Genomic DNA, 24,723 nt, shown 5'->3' with positions numbered 1-24,723 from the left:
AATCCATAGTCTTTATAACAGGCTAAATGACCTTTTAATCTTATGTCTGTATTCCTAGAAAACAGCATTCTTTTCACAAAGCAAACCAGTTGCCATGATTATCGTATGTTCATTTCGGCGAATCGCGTCCATAATTAAAGAAAAAGGTTAAGAAAAACTTAGATTGAAGTCACTTAAACGTCACGTCTAACCAAATCCATTTCCCAGCTCCGCAGCCATTTCACGAGACAATCTTGGATAACAGTTCGATATCAGTTCATTCGCTGAAATCGTACATGATCAGAAAAATGGTCACCCTTTTCAAGAGAATTAAATTCTAAGGCAAGTCAACATTCAAAGAGATGTCCAAAGATTCCCAAACGTTAGGAGATGCAATTACATAATGAGAATTGTTATTTCACTTGTATTCGCCATGTATTCCGTCTTGCATTATAGACCGACTTTCAAGTGATAAGTATCCTTTTCAAAAAAAAAAGACAAACAAGAAACAATAATTCTCTGGTATTTAGCTTTTGTTTCATACGAACGGCTCTATAACCTCTATTTTTAAAGAAACAGACTGCGCGTATGACTTACAGGGAAAACTAGTAGAACGGCACCTACATAACTTCATTTCAGTGTTACTATAAATAACATTGATATCGCTGCGTAGTTTATTGTTTTGGAAGGAAGCGGCATTGGAAAAATATTAGAGACGCGCCGAGTAGTAGTAGGTTTTTTTTTTATTGTCGGCTTTTTTCTCATGTTCAAACAATTTCCACGAAGGCATGCATGTTGAGCTAAATTTCTGCATTATGTCAGTCCCTCAAAACCATATTGTTAGCAAATTACGGACACACTTAAAGTGTGTGCGTTTAGGATATGATTGATATGTATCCTAAATGGGCAACCCGCGGCAATGAATCATTTACACTTAGGTCCTTTAGAGCTCTTGAAAGGTAAAATACAAAACAAAACCAAACAACCAAACATATAATAACCGGCGCATGCTTATCATTTCCTATAGAATGATTCTCCTCAATCAAGTCAACTCTTTATCTTTGATGTTTATCAAAGATTTGTTTCATTCCTTTGGTCTGTCCTAATTAAATTCACTAGTGGCATACTGAGCTATAACACCTACAGAATGAAGACAACAATAATTTCAACCTGCACATCAGATGTCATGCACCAACTCTAATTTTTGCAAAGCTTCAACAGAAAGAATTCCCACATATTTTTATTAGGTATTTTATAACACAGATTTTCGAAACATATCATTAACACGTAACAACATTTGCAACTTTTATGCTGTCTACATCTGAGTGGAATTTCTAAGAATCAAGCATGCGATGACATGAAAAAAAAAATTAATCGTGAATCTCCTCGGTTCAGTCTTTTCAGAGGGAATTCCTGGAAACCCGAAAACATGTCATGTGCAATGTGTGAGAATTAATTTCATGGAATTCATGGTCGTCAAGTTGCCGATTCATGGCGAGATTCACAACATTTGACGATAAAGCAAGTGAGGTGAAGGAAAGTTACGACTGTTTCCTTTTTGCTAAGAAAAAAGCTCGTTATGATAACAATGGATGGAATTAAGCTACGTTTTGAATGAACAATGCGTACGTAATCTCTCAACCCGCCTACATAAAAGTCTCAACTCGCCTCACTGAGGAGATATTTTACTAGAGAGACAAAATGCCGCTGTTCACCATGATGCTGAGCAAATATATCGTTACTTAAGCTATAGGTTTACAAGTAAAATTGAGAAAAAAATGTACTTTAATTTACTTACTTGTCAAAGCTCAGGTATAGGTGATATTTGTACCTAAACAATAACCCGAAATAACACAGACGAGCACCGGAGAGATACAACGATCCACAGAGACCAACGCCACCTTCAATAAGGGTCAATAAGGCCACTACATTTGAGTTCTAGCGAGAAACGAATTGTAAACACTTGTGAAGTAACAATTCTTTTGCTGTGCATTTGTTGTGAATAGTAAATATTCCTCATGGAAATCAAAGTTCTTTATACCAGGCGATATATGACCTTTTAATCTCGTGTCTGAGTTCCTAGAAAACAGTATGCTCCACACAAACGAAGAAAGTCGTTTTATCTTTATTGTTTGTTCATTTCGAAGAATCGGTTCCATAATAACAAGAAAAAGGTCGACAAACTCAGAGTATCTGACTGGTGTAAGGGTAGAAAAGCACTTTGAATTCATTTTAGTGACTGACATCAAACTATGCAAACCCATCTCAGCATATTTACGGCTGTTTCACGCGATAGCATGGATATCAGTGTTTTCCGGCTTTACTCGACTGCCAGCACAATCATAAAATTTCCAGGGCAATTCAATGTACAAAAAACTGAATGCATCAGTTAGGAGACGCAACTGCATAGTCTGCATTATGAAAAGCGCCTATTCATTTGTCTTCGCTGCTCATTCCATCTTACACTCAAGACCTTTTAAGCGAAAAGTAAGATATATCCTTAGATTTGTTGTTTAGTCTAGGGTTAAGAAAATCGGAAATTTTTCGCCTGTAGTAAATTAAGGACCATAGATGAGCTTAATATTCGAGGTGAAGAAGGAAAAGTCTTGACGGAAACGGTAATACAAAACCATTTCACCTCTGAGTATAATTTCACTCGTTCGCTTTCCTAGAAAACAACATCCTCGGCATGAATGGTCCCTGGTTGGTGCTTATGGTTTTTTTCATTGGAACGGCTCTGTAACGTAAATTTTAAAACAAAAATAATTTGTATATAGCGTAAAATGACATCTGGAGTAGAGGAACCTACTTGGCGTCATTTCAGTGAAACCAAACAGTAACATCGATATCGCTGCGTAGTTGGGCTGTTTTGTGAGGTAGTGTGTGAACCAGACATTTTATTTCAAATTGAAAAACTTCAGAACTAAGTGAGTATGATTCACGTCAGGCGGCACATAGCTGGTATGGGTTTTCAGTATCTTTGAGGATGATATTGCCAGCGAGCGTTCGGCTGAGATATTGTGTTGCCGGGTAGCGAGGGTAAATACCTTAAGAGAGTGTCTCTCTAGGAGCGGTCCGGTCAATTTTGCTTGAGACACAGAATTCACTTCTTTCTTGTGTGTTATAAGACATTCATATACTTATACTAAAACCACAATCCGTTTGATTGGATCTCTTTATTTTTCAGAGTTTTACGGAAATTAAATTTCACTCGCGCGAAGGCTTGTCGTGACACTTTTCAAGACTTTAATTTCAGACAACTTTGGAGGGCAGTTTACAAAAAACTACGGTACTCAGCAAAAAAAAAATACTACAGCCATGTATATTAACTCTATCTTACCTATCGAGGCGACTTTTGTAAACATCACGTTTCAATCAAGGAAACAGGAAGACTTGAATGACACCTTATCGGTTCGCTTAAGTCGCACACGCCAAAACCGATCAAATTCAAAGTAAATTTTCGAAAAAGTGAGGCGTTCTTAACTGATCCAACTAACATAGCTAGGAAGTAGGTGCCATAGAAAAGGTAACTACAGAAAAAAACTGTAAGAAATAAACTGTGCCACTCAAGCTTCGACTCGAATGTGAAGTACGAATCAAATAACATCACTGCTTCATCTTCGAGGCAATATCACGCTGGTATTTTGATTTTCGGATCGACAAGAACGGTGATCAGGTAGTGATTGCCATGTTTACCTCATAAACGTGACTGCTGACCAGCCGCTGACTGAAAACAGTATAGCGCGGGGTAGGGTGGGTGGGGGGCTTATCGTCATAAGATATTCGAATACATGCTTAAAAAGCTTTAGGACTCTCAGTCTAAACAGTGAAGGCATGCTTCGTGGTACCATCAACTTTTATTTTATTCTCATAACTTTCTCCTTTAAATTAGAACTGTTATTAATTAATAGAGTTATCAATATATTTTTAACCGGGGTACCCATATGACCTTTTCGCTTGTCATCAGTGGTGTAAAATAAGGTGTCTTTTCCACCAGAACTTTCTATTTATGTCCCATTGCATGGAATAAACACTATACTTAAAATGTTTGTTCTAAGTCATTTTTGCTTTTCCCAAGAATGTATGTAAAATGATAGAGATTTTATTCATTCAGCTGACACGTTCTTTTATGTTATGGCGCGTGCAGGTTTTTTCTATCAAAAGTCGCGCGCGCAACACACCGCAATTGAAAATTCGTCGTAAAATCGCGCGAACCTTAGAATGGGTGTAGGCAACTTTGACTTCTGGCAAGATGAAGTGGATAGTTCAAAGGACCCCCTGAGATTTTTTTTTTCAGGACTATAAATGAGATTTGTTTATAACTATAGTAATCGTTATTATTAGCGGACGGTGCTTTTTACCCATTGTTGTCATCATTATCGTTATCATGCCGGAAGAAGTATAAAGCCGGCACGTTGCCTTACCTAACTACACAGAAAATCGTTCCCTCTTTTGTTCCCCATGGATCCTAGAAACTGTTATTATTAAGACGATCAACAGGGAAGCCTTTATAATTACTGAAACTTTTGATTAACGGAATGGAAGAAAAAATCGGTGGAGAGAGTAATTCGCGTATCTTATAATCTGAATGATAGTTTTCAATAAAACAAATACCAATTAATTCAATTGACCTTAGTTGTCTCGTGTTTAAAAGTGGCGTTTCTGGTGACCGTAGATTCTTCTCTGATTCTTCTTGTCTCAGCCAAGACTCACTACCATTAACTTTCTTCTTGTGCTTCTTACGGCATGGGACACACAGAGATGAGGTAAGCGATTGCAAATTTCTCAGTTAAAGTAAAGCCCAGTAGCATCCATCAGGAATTGAAAACCGACATGCACTCTTTATTTTTGTTTATTGAAAACTATCATTCAGATTATAAGATACGCAAATTAGGGCAGATATAGTCAGCTGAAATATCGACTCTGAACTTTACGTGTCCGATTTTTATGAGGAGGATACTAGCATTTACGAACCGGAAGGTCTGAATCTCACGCCTAGTGGTGCACGATATTTGAGGGACATCGTGAGATTGCGGCCTTCGTAATCTTCAATTAAGCCAATACGGGCTAGAATAAACTTCTTCTCGGTCAAAACACATGTTTGGGATACATTGACGTCCTTCAAGTGTTCTTTAATGCTGTTCACCCACGAATTTAGAGTTGTTGCAGTCCTGGCCAGCGCGAGAAAAGTAACAGTTGGTTATACAGTTAGTTGCAAAGGAACAAGATAATTGCACCATCTTGACTTTCTATTCAAGTTGTAGGTTGAATTGGGGGCTTTTTAGACGCTCGCAGACTTATATGGCATACATAACATACATATACAACCGATAAACGTACATTACATGGGACCAACAAAGTCTGTTGCGCTGTTGCGAGAGGGAGGAAAATATTACCAGAAGTGCAAACTCTTTGACAGTTACATGACTTTTCAGAGTTGTCTATCTCCGGCTGTCAAAAAACTTGACCCCCTCTTAAATTTACTTGGAAAATTAAACTTACAACTCCTTGCCGAATAAATTGAAATTACGAATTTAAGAGATTTTATGTTGGGTCCAAATAAACTATCCAAGTGATGAGTAGTGATTTTAGATGTATCAAATTCATATATTTGCATTTGGCTCCGAGTTTGCTTGGACTGAATTTTTTTTCAGGTCCTATTTTCAACTACTAGTAGTGTTCTTAGCTGCGAGGATCTCTTAAATTCGTTTCTACACCGCAGTGCAAATACATGAATTTCATATATCTAAAATCATTTAGTTGAAATTAGTTTGACGGATACGCCAGTTCTTTTAATTTTGCTATTTTGACTACACTAGACATTCCATGTGAAAAGTTTATTTAGGATGAGTCAGTCAGTCTACTAGTATACGCATCCTGATACAACCTCAACATGTGCATCCTGAAACTAAGGGTCCACAAAACGAACCTGTGTTACGCTAGATACGAAAAACTGCTGAAACCCCCCCCCCCCCCCCCCTCAGAGTTTCATGGTGCTCAATCAGGAGGTCACCTCGCCGCATCGTCGGCAATTATCGCCGGCCAGAGTCAAGACGCGTTAAGCTAAGTGACCTCGTCCTTGACTAAAATAATTTTGCAAATGTAATAATAAGTGTCGAGAGCGTGAGGAAAGGCATAATTTTCATTGCTACGATCAAAGCGTAATGATGGTCCTTAATTGATACTGTTTTTGACGAAACAAACTAGTGAGCATCACTGCACGAACTGAGAAAGTAAAAACTTGTATTTATCTCCCACACGTTTTGTCTGACAATAGCAGACTTCATCAAGGAGTTTTACAAGGGAAATAAGGGGGAGAGGTAGGGGAAATAAGCTTGCTTAAATACAAGTAGTAAATAATTTGTCTCTTTTCGGTTAAAGCAAGCAGAAAGAATTCAGCAGGTGTGCCTAAGGTGTTGTATATGCGTGACATTTTTCGGACACTACATGTACGAGTATGTGATCTGTTTGAGGGTCACAAATTAAGTGTAAATATCTGATCCCTCAATACATTACATACTCGTTTATGTAACCTCTCCAGTTTTGCATAGGTCTTAGAGTGCTTCATTGCATGGATCTGCCTTCTGCGGCTAGAAGGCTAAAAGCGAATTTCTCGAGCGTAATTCCTTTTGATTATTTTAAACACATTTTTGAGAGTCACGAAACGTAAAACTTATTGGGACCTAGTTTCAAGTTTTAATTGTAATTAATAAAACACATTCTCTTGGGAAATGAAGTTATAAATAACAGTTGTTCTTTGAAATAATTAGTAGCCGAAAGAGTTTTAGTTCTGGTCGATATTGACTTTTCATTATCCTACTTCCAAATCTGAGGGAACGCGCTGATCATGAGGGAATAAAAAAAAACATACATATATGATATTGCAAGAAAGATAAAAAAATGTAATTAAAGAAAAAGGATTTAATGTTAATTAATTGAGAAGAATTTTTTTACACTCTTCTTTTAAACAGACGATAATACAATGCAAAGACCCAGAGTTTATACCCAGTCTCTTAGTTTAATATTACAACAATATTCTGATAAACTTTATTAATGCCTTCATCACTCATTCAAATACTTCGTTTGAAAAAAACCAAGAATTAAGAGACCTTACATCTTCAAAACTTCCAAAAAAACCAGCTAAACTTGTCAGTAACGAGAATGATTACAGAAAGAATTGGACTCACTCGGTCCCGTTACCATTATTTATAAAACGCTAAACCATGTGCTAAAGTAACCCCAGTTTATGAAACGTTCAGCCATTACGCTAACTGATAGGTTTTTTGACCTGGTGAACAGAGAGATGTTATGAAACCCTGTTGCGTTTAGATTGGGCTTGAATATATCCTTAATTACATATTTACACTCGGCCACGAGTGCTATAAAAGGACTATACTTGTCAAATCAACCTCCCAAACTAACTGAATCATAAGTTTATTTCAGCAAAATAATGCCAGAAATCAAAACGACTCTTTCGCTAATTTTTCTATTCCGAGAAGTACGCGATCCCTTTCTTGCATAAGTTGCGAGTAATTGTGAAAGACCGTCAATAAATTCCAGTAACTTTTTTCTTTTAGAACAAAATGTAGTTTCGGAAAATATTGTCTTCCAGAAACCGATTTTATCCAGACCAAGAAGGAAGCAGTTCCGGTAACCACTGCAAGACCAAATGGTAGGACTGTAAAAACAAATTACACAATTATTAGATAAAAAATTGACCTTTTTCCAATTCCAGATTTGAAATTTCTGTTTGCTTGTTCTATGTTATTTAGACTGTGTCATCAAGAAAGAATTTTGAATTTCAGAAAAGTTTATCCTAGTTGTTACCCTATTGTCACAAATAATAAAAAGTCCAAAACGAAACAGTCTCGGGAGATAACTTTAGAAGGGGAAATCTGAGCAAGGGATACTCAAAATGATTTCTGTGATTAACAAATAGATTCCATGTTGGCGGGCGTCTGTTTTGTTGTTTTAGAAGCAAAAAAACAGTTAATGATGACATCATCAATGTGTCTGTCCTCCAATGGATGGTAAGGAAGGGCCCAACAAAATGTGCATCTAATTTAGCCTATTATATAAAGTAATGTTAATGGTTTGCAGCGCGGTGAAGCAGATTCCAAGTTACAACAAAAAGACAGCCAATAAAACCTCTAGAAACGAAACACGAAAAGCGAATAAAATATAAATAAGTAAATAAATTATACATACAGGTGAACTGCAAAGCATATTTAATGTCTTCATGAATTACTGTTTTAAAATATTTTTTTAGGCCACCAGTCTATCATGAAACATACACATTTATTATGGGAAATCTTTTGGAGTGACAAGGCTTTGGTTCCTTCTGAAATTTTATTCGCTCGAGCTCTACACAATGAGGCCGAACAGAAGCCATTTTTCCTGAAGGACTTGTGTTTTTCTGGCAAATTCGGGCCCCCAATGTCATTTCACAATTCTAGCTGCCAAGACTAATTTCAAAACGGCCATAAGATCTTGAGAAAACTCTAAACCTTGGTGAGATGAATGGCACCACGTTCAGGTTAAGAAAAACAAAAGATTTTAAGTTCAGTACGTTGGTCACCAGAAATTATGCATGTACTAACCTCCACCAATCGTTAAAATGGCAAGAGATCCAGTTGAAATGGCAGCAACACTAACTTGATGGCTCCACCTTTCTGCATCTATATCTGCCTTGAGCTGGTTGAAAGCCTGATAAGCACTGTCCAAGTGTTTCTTACTCATCTCCAGGTTGTATCCCATATCTTCAACATCCATTTGCAAAGTACGAATATCTTCATCAGGGATTCCCTTGAAATTTGCGCGTTTTGCCTCACGTACCTGTAGGATAGTTAAAAACTGTTAATATTCACAAGTAATCCCATACCGAAAACGTAGTTTAAATTACCTGAGGATAATTTCAAAGTCCGCTCTACAGGAACCATAAGTTATACCCATGAGCGTCAGCCGTGTGGGTGAGAATTTTTTGTGTTCATAGCCATATCATTGAATCACACTCTGCCCTGCCTACAAAAGTTCAAATTATCACAAATTTATAACACAAGTGAGATAATTGCGGTTTTGTTGCTTGACAAGATCGGAAGAATGTAATTGTATATCAGGTGCTATTATCAGCTGTTACCAAGGCAACGTGAACGTTGATTCGTACATTCTGGCCTTAAATAATAGCACATTATGGACTTGCATATGAATATGCATAAAAAATATTTACACAACTGGTCCTTCAATTCTTCTTTTATGCCTCCAGATGCTATTGATTTCAGTTCAACACAGATAATGGATTTCTTAAGATAGGAACCTTCGTGGGTTAAGCTATATATTCCTAGATTTGGAGCTCACAATGTACAAGCGTTCCCGAGTCAGCCGAATTGAAGTTGACTTTTAAGGTGTACCCCATGGATCCAAGAGTAGGTGAAATAAACCAAAAATAGAAATCATTAATTGAGTAAACTGGTTACATTCTGAGAGGAATGAGGAGATAGGAATGAGGCCCGATAGTATAAAATATTCAGAGACGACAAACATGATTATTGAATATGATCCCAACGGTAATTAAGTGAATTCTCACCTTTTCTATTAGGGAATGTATTATGTTGTCGGTCCCCTTCAAAATATCTTGGCATTTTTTCAAGTATTCAGTTATCTCGTCGACCTTTGTTTGCATGTGTGATGGAAGTTTACTTGTTTCATCTGCTTTCTGTTGGGTTTCTACCTCATTGAAAAAACTTGAGTAACAAGCTATTGTCATTGTCAGCCTCATCCAATCACCAAAAAGAAGTGTTTTGCAAAGGTTTCTCGCAAGCTCTGGCCACTCCTGGTCGACGCCTACGACTGCATCTTGGATCAAGCTGGATAAAATTAGCACGACTTCGTTAAAGTTTTTCAGTCGCTGATCGACTTCTGGAGTGCTAGCGTTAGCTTCTTCCATAAACCGTCTTACAGATTCCAAACTGATCTGACAAGTATTTAAGAAGGTATCCATCGTATCAAAACTTCACGACCTATCGAGAGACCATAAAGCAAGCTAAGGTAAATAACAAGTCCCTTCCTTGAAGTAAAGTTGCAGCCCATTTCGCCGAAATACTAGTCAACTTAAAGCTCTCAATTACACCGCTCAATTACTGTAAGTGCCCCTAAGGCACGGGTTTATCCCTTGTTTTGATTTAGTAATCGTTTAATTAATAATCTGTAAAAGTCACACTAGGTGCCTCGTCACGCGTTCCGTAAGTGGTATCGCATTTCCAAACAGAACGGATCTATTGTGCAATTCAATAATTCGATCGATTTCGCAAGCACTCGTGGTTTAATAGAAAGAAATTGTCTGTCGTTTTTATCGAAGGAAGGAAAGGTCTTTTTTGTGTCAACTCTCGCCAGATCCGGCAACAATGTAAGTTTAATTTACCTCGAGTGTTTCTATAGCTAATTCATTACAGAATCGCGCTCATTGAAAAACGTCGCACGGGAAAATGCAAATAAGCTAGAAAAGAGAAAGAGAGCATGCGTAACTTCACGCAGGCCTGTCAATCCGACTGTCAATCATGTAATCCCCCGTGTAAGCAGTGTTCGAAAGTATTGTTTCTTGTGCAGACAACCGAAACGTAGCGCTTTTATCTTGATTAGGTTATATTGTTTAAAAATCGGTCAGATGTAAAATTAAATTACCTTTCAAATGCCGGGTTTTCAATTTGTGTTAAGACTCAAATGCGGCAGATTTGCGAGGTTCGACCATCAACTTCGCCAAGAAAGCAAAACATCACAGAAATATTCCTTTTAGTAAAATTTCCGTACTGCCCCATACTATCGTAAAACAAATCTGTTTTCCCAATGGTAAAGTATTGTTTTTGTCACTCTATCCAAGAACTGAACGTATAATGTAGTGTGGGGCTGTGCGGAATTTTACCTTCCTTTTTGGCCCGTTATTGCCGTCAGTTTCAGATAACACGTCGGTAGTCTAATTACTTTTCGAAAAGCTTAAGTATACGTTGTAGATTCCCGCTCACGCTCATAAGCTTACGGATGAACACTTCACGCTCTTTTGATATGCAAACGCGGCCCTCGCTCTTTACCGACGAAAAGAGCATTTCGTCACTTTGAAACAATGCTAATTGCTCCAATTGTATCTCCATTGTCTCTAAACGGACGCAAAGCGAAATTTTACAACTCCCGTTTGGGAATTTGTCAATTCAGATCCAAAGCGACCGAAGTTGGCGGTGAGCGTTTGCAACCTCATTCCTAGGTCATTGCGCCCGCAAAGCATCATGGGTACCCCACTTTTCTCGGGCGACGCTTTTCAATAAGCGCGATTCCGTAATGTTCTTGTCGCTAATTTTGTGAATCAATTATTTTTAGCTTCACGGTCAAATACGACATTTAATAAAGGAGGCGTTCCATGAAAGAAATTGGGGCGATATTTGTTGTGTCGATCAGTGAGATTCGTACGGTCCAGCTAGCGGCGATCAAGCGTCGCTATAGTGAAGATTGGAGGAATTCAAGATATTAGCGGGAGTTTGTCGACTGCATACAATAGCCATGGCGCAGGCAAATCCTACGATGGAAGAAGTCACGAGCGAACAGAACGAAGACCATCAAGAGCTTGGGCTCTCAATTTTAGGGTCAAAGTCAAAGAGGTCAAAGTCTAAAACCTCAGTTCAGCGAACTGAGGTCCCAGACTTTGAACATGCACTGCGAGCCTGAACTGAGAACATGAATTGCGAGCATAAACTCAAAACATGAAAATTACCTTCATTATCAATGAGCTATGAATTTAGCAATAATTGATTGTGTTAGCATGTTTTATCGAGATACGAAGCACGAAACTAGGGTTTTTTTAATTTCGAAGCATTGTCCTTTATTCACGAAGAAAGAGGGAAATACTTAACACGAGCACTCAAAGGAAAAGCGAAAACATTGAACGATAAGTAGGCAAGAACGGGGAACAAAACTTACCACTACAAAATGACGCGGAAACCTGATCTCACCACTGCAACGACGCGGAAAACGAGACTTGCAAAGCAACGAGCCGATAAACTGTTTAAAGGAGCCGGATTTGCATATAAACCGTATTCATAAATAGCCGCTACGCGGAACGGTCTGGAACCTAGCGCATGAAATCGAGGTCGGAAAGGCCTCGCTAAAGTAAACAACAAAGAAATCATGGCGTTGTCCAGCTCTTCGTCCGCAGATAGCAACACTATTCTCACCGAGAACGATATACCCGGTGCTTCCTTGAGTGGGAGAAATCCTTCATCCTTAAAGAATGAAGAACTGAAGTTTTGGCTAAGGTGCCGCGGTGATTCTCTCAAAGGACTCAAGACTAAAGCGTGCTTTGTCAAACGGTGAGCATACGCAACTATTTATACACGTGGCTTTGGCGGAACCTTTACATTGATAATCTTTGTTTTTATTATAGGGTCCAAGAATATATCACGTCTGGTCGAGATAAGATGGTGGTCGATCCGGATAAAGATAAAATTTATACGAAAAGAAAGACCAGGCTTTCAAATCTGCCGGCCGAACGCTCCCCTGAAACTCCAGCCCCACAGTATCCAAGCGATGGCTGGGGAAAATCACTTGAAAGGATGCCGCCGTTTTCGAGGGCCGAAATGAACCAGCACATTGAAAGTTTTGGGAAGAAAGTGGGTAATGCTAACAATCATTCGATTCCCACGAACTTGAGGAAAGCGAAGACATTTTTAAAGGTTGAGTATCTCAAAGATACAGAAGCAAACAGCGATCAAAGGTACTTCTACCTGAGAGCCAAATGCTATCATAGCTTCAGGAAGAATGATGCTCCACACAGTCTTCGTTTTGTGCTTTGCATCGTTTCAGGTGAAGTTATGCATGCCAACTGTTCGTGTAAAGCTGGAAAAGTGGGTTATTGTAACCATGTCCTTGCATTAATGTTTAAAGGATGCAAGTTTAGCTTGTATGACAGCCAGGCAACTGATGACCTGGACAATGAAGATGATGAACAACCCAATTTAGCATGCACTTCACAGCTTCAGAGGTGGCATGCTAAAGGCCGTGGGGAAAACATCCATCCTCAACCAGTCATGGAAGTAACTGTTTCCAAGACAAAGCTCGACGAAACAAAAATAAGGGAAGGGGTGAAGTCTCTGCTCTATGAAGCCAGGATGAAACCTACTCATGACCTCCAGGCAGAAGCCAATTTGAAGAAGACTCTTCAAGGTATAAACCCACAGTTTGGTTTGTCATTAATGGCTGCAGAAAATTCTCCCACAGCCTTTGTGCAAACCAAATTTGGTGAGAGCCAGACAGGATCATTCTGTAGCTATCAGCTAACCCATACAGAGGCAAATTTTAGTGCCACCATTGACATTGCCTCTATACCTCGATTAAACAACTCTCTGCCAACCGAACTGACCTACCCCCAGTTCTTCCCTTTTGTCATGCAATCAGGTATAATAATAGCAAAAGGGGATTTGTAAATAATTTCTTGTACAGTGTACTGCCATTTCCTTTCTTTGGGCTTGCATTCTACATTGTGTACTTCCACTCAAGTTATCATATTTGCAACAGAACATTTATTGACAATTAATTACAAGTTCAGTGTCTATTCTAATTTTTTGGACCTTTTAAAATGCTACATGTATTCAAGTGCGATGTGTAGTTCCAGAAAATTCCCCAAAGAAGAGATTTTTGATACCCCCCCCCCCTTGTCTAGAAATTGAGCTGAAACTTCAAACATTTCTTGAATTATTTTTTTCTTTTGAGAACTGGAGATACGAGGCGTTGGAGGCGGTCGCTTGCGAGGTGAGCTTCGTTTCCAAGCGAAAGCTGAAGGAACAGCTCCATTTTTCAAGGAAACCACGCCATTTAAACTCTTCTTTAAATCGTCAGATTTGAAGTGCCGCGAACAAACTTTGGTATTATTTGAAACCTGGAAATTTTTTCCTTCATCTCTCCGAATAGCATAGATCCACAACTTTTTTAACCTTTCTTCGGTGGGAAATTTGAAGTAAGAAACTTTCTCTCCGGTTTCTTCGTCGCGATATCCTTTCCTTGTACATAGCGGCACGCAGCAATGCATTGGCATCTTGAGGGCTGCTTAACACTGCCAGTCAAGTACTTGAAACTGCCTCTGGATTTTCTGACCTTTTTCCGAGAAATATACAAAAAAACTGGAAATTATGGGACTTTTTCCTATCTAACAGCGCATCTAAGTCGCTCTCCACGTCTAGTCGCTCTCTAAGTACCATTGAGCTGGCCTTTCCGACCTCGATTTCATGCGCTAGATTCCAGACCGTTCCGCGCGGCGGCCATTTATGAATACGGTGTATAGCGCGAAATAAAAGCGTGCAAAATTCAAATCACTGACGTGTGGAGTTATGTAAAAAACAAAATTTCAATGAAAAGGTGACCTTATATGGCATTGCTTACAGCAAATTCTGGTCCCTTCACGTGTCACTAATTTGGATTTCCATGATAAAATTGACACATGAGATTTGACATACCTGCATACTGATTCGCAAATGTTTCGAGTATACCACGAAGAAGCCCAAGTCGCGGTAAAAAAATTAGATGAAAATGAAATAAATTTGGAAAACCACGCAAGAGAAGTAAGATGGGGAATGGCTAACACTATGCAACGTTTTATTAAGATTAAGTTCAAATTTAAAAGGTATTTATTGACTCATGAAAGTGGATTTTGAGGTCTTCCAAATGTCCAGATTTAGATGAGCCGTATATAAATTAAAATTAAGTTGAAATCAGAACTTCTTGAGTTTAATTAGTTTTAATCAATGACACTCAGCCAGTTTGGATTAAAACGCTTTGTTTCGAAGGCGCGCTAAAAAAGGGGATAAATTCCATTCGCTTATTTGGAATTCAGCGGGTACTCATAATGGCGGACAAAGTGAGGCACAATGGTAATCGCGATCAAAGAGCTGTTCTGATGGCACTCGAGTGAATTCTACTAAAATAAAACCAATGAAATTAATAAATGATAAGTAAAATGAATAGGAACCTTAAAGAGAACTGGTCGAAATTCTGCCCTCAAACGAGTCCAAGGTTGTCGAATTCGATCAGCGCACCATTTTGATGCCTTGTCTTGCGCAAATAGGCCTTCTGAGCCTTCAGTCTTTTTTAGCGGTTTTTCACTTAATTCATGCGCGAGTTGAATAAAGAGCGTGCGAAGAGCGCGGTTTATTTGTTCACGATAGTCGACACCTGGCCGCCTGTTTTGGGTCGATCCTCCCTTGTATTAAAGTGCTCTCAAAATAAAATTTCTCTGGCTGTGAAAAATTTACGAATTCAACTAAATTCCATAGTTGGAAGTCGATATCAAAACGTCGTTAACACAGAATGAAAGGGTCCCCTGAAGCTCTCCTTCGGTATTTTGAATTGGTGAAGCCGTCAGCGTTTGGTGATTCTCCGTCTAAAGCACTATTTAAAAAGCCTCCTGATCAGCCTGGAGTGCACCCACCAATGAATTCCGTTGAAATTGAATTACCAGACAGCGGAGACCTTGGAAAAAGCAGATCTACGTAGGTGCATCACTCGACGACCCTTGTTTTGCTTACACTGAAGAATCATTGAAAGCCCTGGTGAAATTCTGGTGAACTTGTGTTGTTGGACGAACTCAACTCCGCCTCATGTGATGCCCTACTGAAACCAAACCAAGCAATGAGGATAAAGTTGGTATAGGTACAGAATGGATAGCAGTAACAGTTGTCAGTTTTTATCGAATTGATACAGAAAATAATCTACTGACCAAGTATTAATCAGTTTCCTTTAATTTCTTAGTCTCTATATTTCCATTACAAAACAAAAACTGTACGTAAAAGACATTAACAAGGGGAGTTTGAACGTTTGAGTGCCGTATCTACCGTGAAATTTCTTTCTTGAAGTTCGGCAACTTAATCTTTGTAAATGCTCAAAAAGAGTTGTTAGATCGATCGGTACTTTAAATGCTTTCCTCGAAGTTGCCATTTTTATGTTTTCACACGTAATAAAAAAAAATCAGGCGTCATAACACAGGATTTCGGTCGGCGTGTTTGCATGTAATAATCGTTCTAGGTAGTTTAGCGCTTTCATATTAAGCTTTCAGATCAAAGGTTGAATTAATTAAACGTTGTTTATGATAATATGTCTATATATATAATATGTCTAGATATAAATGTCTCGCTAGTAATTGAACTATTCAACGGGATCTTGAACGTTTGGGAATCATGTCGTATTTAGAGTGAAATTTCATTCATGTTATCGAAGGTGTGGTAACGGAATCTATGTAAATTATATTGTTTATTATTATTGTTTAAATATTGTTCGATCGCTTGATACCTTCTGTGCTTTCTCATAATTTGCAATTTTTATGTTTTTACATGTACATAAGATAAAAAATTTTGGTGTTAATAAGCACGAGTGAATTTTTCAAAGACAACAAAATTGCACGAGCCCGTAGGGAACGTACGATTTTTAGTCTTTGAAGAATAAACAAGTGTTCATTACACCAAATTGCAAGCTATATCATGTAAGTACTTGTTTAAAATGTGCATGCAAAAACACAACAGAAAGTTAAGACAGACGAAATTTGGAAAGCGCTTGCGCGAAATTTGTAATTTGCACTCGCGTTACAACTTTGCGCTCGTGATACATAAGAATAGACTTGTTTACAGCCCATAAGGAGGTATGCATTAGGAATGGTAGGCCTTAGGATTACCAGCAAATACAGAATTGTCTTTGTTAGTGCTCTTCGCTTTGTTTCTTCTCCGCGTTCTCTTGTAGCATTTATTAATAAGTCTTATTTTTTTGTTTTTCCTTTGTTTCATACGTTAGCTGTTGTTTTGCATTTTGTATATTTGGCTTTGTTAATTATTTTTAGTTCGTATTGTTTGCGTCGGTTGATGACAAGTTTAGAGCAGTGTGATACAGTCAAAATAGTTTTTTTTTATCACTTTTCTTTGACCAATTTGCTTTGTTTCGCTTTGTGTTTTGAATCAATTCGTTTTCGTTTCGCCTTCTCAATGAAATCAATGAAGCACGAAGACATTACTAGGATGGTTCTCATTAGTTTAATGCTTTCCCACTACGTTTTCGGATGATACTTATGTTGAATACATATGTGTCGCTTGTGATTTTTAAATCAAATTGATACATTCAAACATTCAAGGTCCAGATAAACTGTTAAAATAGTTTAACGGGTCCTTGAATGTTTGGAAATTATGTTCATTATGTTAATTATGCTAATTGTGTTTTTTGTGAGGACATACCAGTACATTTTTACTATCATTGATAAAATATATTTTCAAAATTAATAATATTGTTAATATTGAAAGATGATGTTAATCAGTGAATGACACAGGCATACTGGGAGAAAACATTTATTAAGAAACATTCTTCATATTATTGAAAGCACTCATGGACAGTTGGGGGACAGATCTGGAAAAATCAGATGTAGTTGTGCCACATAAACATACCCGTGCAATATGAAGAAGAGCACACATGAAATATACATTTTTCCAACAGCACTCGAGCAAGTCTTTAAATTCTTCATGAAGACTATTAATTTTGAAGTAGTTCTCGAAGTCACCAATTTTGAAAACTACCAGTTTTAACTGAAACTCTCACTTCACTCATTGCCTTGTTCCAAAGTGTGCTCTGTTAATAAAACCCCAACAGTTTTTGAGAGCCGCTCCCTTCATGCTGATAACTTCCATGAATATTTGCAAATGTAGGCGACGTCGCCATGACTGGCTTTAATCCAACAGCAAATGACTATGATTAGTACAAATGGAATCCATCACAGCATTAGAAATCATACAAACTTTAGGCTCAGGTCTGGCGAATTGTGGTATCAGATCCACATACCTGTTCAAGTAGGCAAACCGCTTGAGAAATATGCAAACTGATGCCTCAGTTATGTCCACGTTGACGCCGTTATAGCAAACAATCCGGCCTGTAAGGCTCAACTTGAGCTTCAGTAAGTTCGTAAAGATCGCTTGTGTGAAACCTAAACTCGGTCTTGCATTCGTCTTCTGTCATCACGTCCACATGGAATCGTTCGCAGCTTCAATATCATAATTTTTGGGAGAATTAACCTCATAGAGAAGCAAGCATTCTGTAGAATACTTTCTCTTACTTTTGGCATGGTAGCTATCAGTAAGAGAGAAATCCGCAAGAAACTAAACATTCAAAGGTTCACAATTGCCGGAATAGAGTACTCGCAGTTTCCAAGATCTTTTGGCACAGTAAACTATTGGCGGGAATGCCGACGGCAACCGACGACCTCGACCCAGTTCCTTTACTTCGCCGTTGCCTTCACCGTCGTCATATCATAAGGTATCTATTAGTTATGGTTTACGCGTCAGCGAGCCGCGACACAATTTATTACGCCTGTCAGAGGAAACAATTTTAAACAATGGAATGACAAAAAAAGAACAATAGTTTAAATATTGTAGTGCTAGATGAAATAAATCAAAGAAAGACAAAGAATCCTAAATGATCTAGCCGAGGCATTCCTCCCTGATCTCTCTATTTTGATCGTTTCGCTGTTGTTGACTGTTAAAGTGCTTATGACACGATTTTTTTTTTGCATTTTCTGGTTGATAGCTGTATTCAAAATTAGAAATAATCGACCTTAGCGCCCAACGAGTTCTCCCTAACCATTTTTTTGCGAATTGAAAGTACGATTTGGCGGCCAAAAAGTGTCCTCATTAAGCGCGCTGCAAAAACGATCATTTTACAAAGCTGTGACGTAGAAAACTGTGAATATACGTCGTCAATTTTAGTGGAGAAAGAAGAAATCTTGAAGAAAGGACGCACGTATTGCGTTGTCGGAGCGCCAAATGATGTTAGCTGCAAGAATAATACACATATACCAGGTATTTCTATTCACTACTTTTTAAAGGATGTAGCTGTATGGCCAAAATGGACGGACGCGTTTCGATCGTCGACATCAAGGAGATTTGACTCTTCAATGTAGTTGGCCTTATGCTCCGTACCGGCTACGAAGACGGTTGTTACAAACACATACCTCGAGCCAAATAAGGCGAAGATAGCTAATGAATTTAGCTAAATAGAATGCTGATGAATGGGCCTGTTCCCACACCGTACACGATTGTTCAACATTCTTTTCAGATGACGTTTCGCAAGCGAAGAATGGTGTACTCCTAATTGTTTATTTTACGCGCTTCGGAAATACTTATACTCTTTGTCTTTCCACATGACTACATTTGCCCTTTTCTTATCATGTAAAAATCTTACAATAGTTGTTTCCATCATATTTTAAAAAACAGAAACATATCATTTGTAATAAAGTTCAAGCCTTTTCCTGAGCTGACCGATATCCCGTTGTCTGAACAGTGCGAAACCTCTAGCTGATACTGGAATAAACACAAGCTCGAAAAGCAAGTGTTTTGTCCTAACCTAGGCTTCTCAAAATTCATCCCACGAGCCATCAATTCCCCGCTCTGCCTCCAAGAAACTAAAAGTAGTAAGGCCATTATAATGACAGCATTGCAACGAGTAAAACACAAATATCATTGAGTTAGATGGTAGCGAATCCAAGTGCTGTGTGAAAGTCGATCGATGCATACAACATATTTATTTACAACACTGATGTCAGTTATTTGAGAATAAGCGAAATGGGTCATATGGCGGCGCTGCACTCAAACTAAGGAAGTTTTCCTTTATCAAAATTTTCCATAGAAAACAAAACACAGACGCAACAAACTGAACATTTACTGACGGGAATTTTTTGTTCTAATCTTGACCCAAACACCGCAGGCGAGAAACTTTCTTTGTCAGTCTTCCTCGCCGGAAATCTTTACTTGTTGCACATGGTTCTCCTTCGTAAGGATGAACCGTATTCGCAACTTCCATTTCTTCTTTACTGCTTGAGCACGATGTATCACAACTCTCAGTAGAGCTTACTGGAGGTAGGTATACATCGCTATCGGACGTTATTTCAAAAGTATTTCAACGCTGACTAGTACAAAATTAAAAGAGATGTCAGTTATTTTTGTCAACTGAGAGTTTTCACAGCTTTCTACGTCATCACCAGCTAATTCGTTACCAGTCCACGATACACTTAAAAGATAAAAACGTGAGCTCTTTAGGGCCCGAAAAGAGAGAGTTTTATGTTTTTTAAACTTTTCTGCTACCGGAATTGATTTGTACATATGATAATCTAAATATTCACGCCAAAATAAATTTCGTGTCATACGTGCACTTTAATCTTGCAACCTCGAGCTTCTTCAAGTGACGAAACTTGTACTGGCACTCGACAATTTCGAGGACACTGAGGTTGTTGGAGTGCTTACACTTATTGACGCTGAAGACACACTGTTGCTAATTGATGTTGAGATGCAAGTGCTGGTACTAGAATATGTCGAGAAAACTGAGGTTGTTGGAGTACTGACTTGTTGGTGTTGACTTGCTGGTACTGGTGTTTACTTGGTGGTACTTGTGTTGACTGACGTTAAGGCATCTGTTGACTGACTTGAACTGAATGAAGTCGATATTTAAATAGATGTAGAAGTGAACGTAGACACATTCGAGCACACTGACGTTGAAGAACTTGCGCTGGTACTTGACAATGTCCTAGAAATTGATGTTATCGGTGTGCTCACATTAGTTGACTTTGAGGTAGACACACTAGTGGGGATATTGACGTTGAGGTACTTGTGCCGGCACTTGAATATGTCGAGAATACTGTTGTTGTTTGTGAACTGACACTTGCAGGTGTTGGCGTGGAGGTGCTTGTGCTAACAGAAGGTGAAACAGAGATTGAGGTCGATTTCGACTTGCTTTTTGACGTTGCGGTAGAAACACCGGTAAATACTGAAGTTGAATAACTTTCGCTGCCCCCGGAATATGTCTTTGAAACTGATTTTGTCGCTGTGCTCACACTTGAAAAGGTTTAAAGAGTCACACTAGAGGATAATGATGTTGGGGTACCTGTGCTAGTACTAGAGACAAGCATGTTGAAGTACATGTACTGGCACTTGAAAATGTAGCAGAGACTGACGTTGTTGGTGCACTCACACTAGTTGAGGTGGAAGTTGACACACTAGCAGATACTGTTACAAGTGCTTACACAAGTTTAGATTGATGTAGACACACTTTTGGATACAGATGTTCAAGTACTCGAACTGGCACTGGAAGATTTTGAGTAAATCGTATTATTAGTGCCCTGACGCTCTTTGAGGTTGAGGTGGATGTGCTGCTACTCACTAATGTAGGCACACCCGTCGACTTGCTTGAACATAAAGATGATGATTGTGATGCTGATGTAGGCGTGCTTGGGGTAAAGAAATTTTAAAAGTTAAAAGGAAATTAAATTGCATTATTGAAGTCAACACATATTAATTATGGGGTTTTATCTGCAATGAGCTTATAAAACTGATTTCGAGCAGCATTTTTAACCTAAACTGACTGTAAGGTCTATCTTGAGTCGCCCTTTAGTGGCAGTAGAAAGTATTTCGTTTGAGGGAAAACAATTACTTTTTTTACGCCAAGAAAGCACCGGTAAATTGCCCCTTTCAACTACCATTACAAAAGTATATGGATACATCCCACGCTAGTCCTGATTCCTACGTATCGAGTTACGTTCGTTGGCAGCAATCCGGCCAGAGAAGAATTAAAGAAAACACCATTGTCAAGAATTTTAAGGATTTTAAGCATCTTTCATGCTTTCCAAACTTCCAGAAACACACCTTGTGCTGATGAAGTAGATGCATTCGAACTTAAGCTTGTCCTCAGTAATCGAGATTTACGTTGAAACACTGAAAGAAATAGACAGTGGGAATATCTTAACACTAAGCCTCGTCCTGCTCAATACTGAACAGCCTTAAACATCCATCAAAAGAATTCCGGAGTTAAATGTAGAAAGAAAATGCTTCCCGAGCCTAAAATGGTAAAAGCTCCTGGCTTTTTTTTAAATACTCTATGGTGTACCCATTCTGAACCATTCCCCTTAAGGAGAAGGATTTCTCAACTAAAACTAGAACAACTGAAATTATATTAATTAAATTTTCGTAACGTTAAGAGGTGTGCAGACCTACATGGGAGAAGTTGGCTTACAAATAAAGCCAATTAAGCCCAGATAAAGACAACAAAAAATTGTGCTGTGACGGTAGAAATCGTGAAAGATCGGTTTGGAAATTAATTCTAACAAGTAAGCTGGCTACTGCCAAAAAAATAGAGGAATTAAAAGACGGGTGAAAAGATGAATTAGGTATTTTAGGAGGAAAAAAGTGCACCGCTTAGATTGATATATTATAGGCAAATCCAGTTTCGTGACCCAAGCTGGCCCAGTACACGAACCTTAACGCAATGAACCGAGATATGGGTTGTTATGCAATGGTAGCAAGCGTTTTTGTTGTAATCAATGCATGTGCCGACGTCTCACCTTGACATCGAAGTTTCGCCTCGCCCATTGTGGTCCAACGTGACAGAGAAAATCAAACCAAGCAAGTCACGTACTGTATTCGGTTCTCTTAATACTCAATTTTATTGCAACCCTTAAACCAGAGTTACCTTAAATGCCATATATCTTAATTGGTACGCCTACTCTATGGAAGTAAATCAAGTTCATTTCATCCAAAACGTTTATACTCCAAATTTTACTCAATGGCCTAAGCCCCACTAAACAAAGCTGAGAAACTTTTTCAATAGGTTCCCTGAGAACTTCTTTGAAAAGTATCATACCGACGACGATCGTTCTAGCCACTTCCCCTTCATTCGCTTTACAGCAGCTTGAAATCTTAATAGAGTTATAATTACTTTTTTCTATTTACTTTTCACGCTGGTAATCTTATGAACGTTATGTTTTCGGAATTTTATAGAACACATGTGACTCCTGCTGTGGGAGTAATCTATTTCTGGATAAGGTCTCTGTCGGCTTGCGTCACGCTGCGAATTTCGCTTGCAGGTTGTTCCTGAAATAGCTGTCAGCTCAAGTGTCATGGGAAAAAAGTGGAGGAAAAAAACGCGTCTCTGATTGGGCAGAATTTATTTGGTTAGTCACGAAGAATGCCATAGTCAACTCCCGAAAGTTTTCACCCCGGTCGACGTAGAAGGTGGGGTCGTTGATGATTTCGAAACGTAACTACCACTAATGATTTATCATGTGAACATCATAAATCGAGATCTCCGTTCAGCGAATGATAATCCACTCTCTAGTGTTACAAAGCTCAGGCCAAGACTTAAACTAAGGGATGTTGATGGGTCTCCCTCAGAACAAAGAAAAAATATGACTACTCACAGAGGAGAGTCGCGTTACATATCACCCACAAAAATGGTTCGACAGTATTTTGGCAGAATTGACCACTTGACGTAAAATGTAGTCTTAGAATCGCCAAAATATTAGGTATCTGTCTTCTCGATAAACATTTGCCATACTCTCAACGTGTGGCTTAATAATACCTCCCAACTAGTATCTGGGAGGCCTGGGTTCGAATCCTGTCGAAGCCCGAATTTTTTCAGGCTTCTTTCCTGAAATTGCTCAAATTGTAGCTCACTTGCAAGGATCCTGGCTTTATTTTTTTCACTCTTTAGTGTTGGCATTAAAGAGTATTTCCCTCAAAGGATAAGGGTAGGTTTTTTTTAGGTAAAACTCAGAGCTATCAGAATTCTAAAATGCTATTTGCGTAATGTTTAGACTTGTGCAGAATTTTGCTCACAAATAAGGTCAACCCCAGACATAGCAACATAAACTATCATGTGAGGGTTGGGAAAATTAATTCTAGCAAGAAAGTTGGCTGCTGCCGGAAACATGGAGGAATTAAAAAAATGAGTTGGAAAGTTAATTAGGTGTTTCGCGAAAGGAAAAATGTTTTCACCATCACACACGTAAACGAAAGGGAGTATAAGTTTAATATTTTATCAAACAACTTCGAGGGGTTCTTTGCATTCTCATCTTTTTCAGTCGATATTTATCTGTGTGGATTGTGGAGATGTCAGTCTAATAAAAAGTCTGAGGCGTATCTACATGCTCCGGCAAAAATATCGCACGAGTGTCCGCAAAAGGGGATTTAGAAGATAACAGTTCCTGCAACAATAATTTTCTTTTTTCTTTTCTAAATAATCTTTAACGACTAATTAAAGCGCTCTAAGCGTTTTGTGAATTACTAGAAAATGTTTGATCTGAAGTTAGATTGCCGGAACGAATTCTAGTGCGGGGGTACACTCGCGTCTCAGTGTTAGTTAATTGTGCACGCTGCATGGTTACTGATTGTGCGCGACGACGATCTTCCATGAGACAATGACGACTTCGTGGGTAAGAGAACTTCAGAGCACTTTTGAGGTCATGAACCTGGTAACTTAATCGTACATATACCCGTGAAAGAGCGCCGTGAGTTTGAAAGAACACGGCACCAAAGAGATCCTAATAATTGTGATTTAGTAGTTATCATCGGAGTTGTGCATGCTTTTGGGATCTTTAGGAATTTGTCGAAAGTGCTTTCGTTCCCAGAAGGCAAATTTCTCAGAACTTGCTTTGCAAAGAGCACAGACGATTTCTGTTATCTTTAAATTCACCCAAATACTGAATAAAATTGCAATAAAGCGCATAACAAAGACCTATTGAAACAATTCAAGGAACTGTTCCACTGTATGCATGTAAATAAACTTGAAATCGCACATATCTTTGCAGGAAGTCATATCAGGACGTGTGGAATGTACGATGTTGGATTTTATAGGCTTAACTGCAAAATACCAAATACAAATTATCATGCGTGGGCTTTTAAGAGGCCTTCTGGCAGCTCT

General features: G+C 38.6%; 2 protein-coding genes across 3 annotated transcripts; one reads left to right on the top strand and one right to left on the bottom strand.

Annotated features, from left to right (window-relative positions):
- Positions 1-6,663: 6,663 nt before the first annotated feature.
- Positions 6,664-21,234, bottom strand: LOC149048410 (uncharacterized). Of its 2 annotated transcripts, none has more exons than XM_089201049.1 (4): positions 14,469-21,234; positions 9,563-9,995; positions 8,580-8,814; positions 6,664-7,657 (listed from the first exon to the last, which is right to left on the bottom strand). In XM_089201049.1, the coding sequence occupies exons 2-4, from the start codon at positions 9,974-9,976 to the stop codon at positions 7,440-7,442; spliced, it is 867 nt and encodes a 288-aa protein (XP_089057175.1). In that variant the 5' UTR covers positions 9,977-9,995; positions 14,469-21,234; the 3' UTR covers positions 6,664-7,439. The 2 variants fall into 2 exon arrangements, with proteins under 2 accessions (XP_089057175.1, XP_089057174.1); XM_089201048.1 differs by lacking the exon at positions 14,469-21,234 and adding an exon at positions 11,941-12,056.
- On the top strand, positions 12,128-14,307 carry LOC149048411 (uncharacterized). The gene is made up of 2 exons (XM_089201047.1): positions 12,128-12,329; positions 12,404-14,307. Exons 1-2 carry the CDS (start codon positions 12,148-12,150, stop codon positions 13,440-13,442), a joined length of 1,221 nt encoding a protein of 406 aa, XP_089057173.1. The 5' UTR covers positions 12,128-12,147; the 3' UTR covers positions 13,443-14,307.
- Positions 21,235-24,723: the final 3,489 nt, after the last annotated feature.

This window comes from Pocillopora damicornis, chromosome 3, assembly GCF_964200805.1.
Source record: "Pocillopora damicornis chromosome 3, jaPocDami1.2, whole genome shotgun sequence".
NCBI classification, from domain to species: domain Eukaryota; kingdom Metazoa; phylum Cnidaria; class Anthozoa; order Scleractinia; family Pocilloporidae; genus Pocillopora; species Pocillopora damicornis.
The sequence above is the reverse complement of the archived record's forward strand: the minus strand, read 5'-3'. Positions and strand labels throughout refer to the sequence as shown.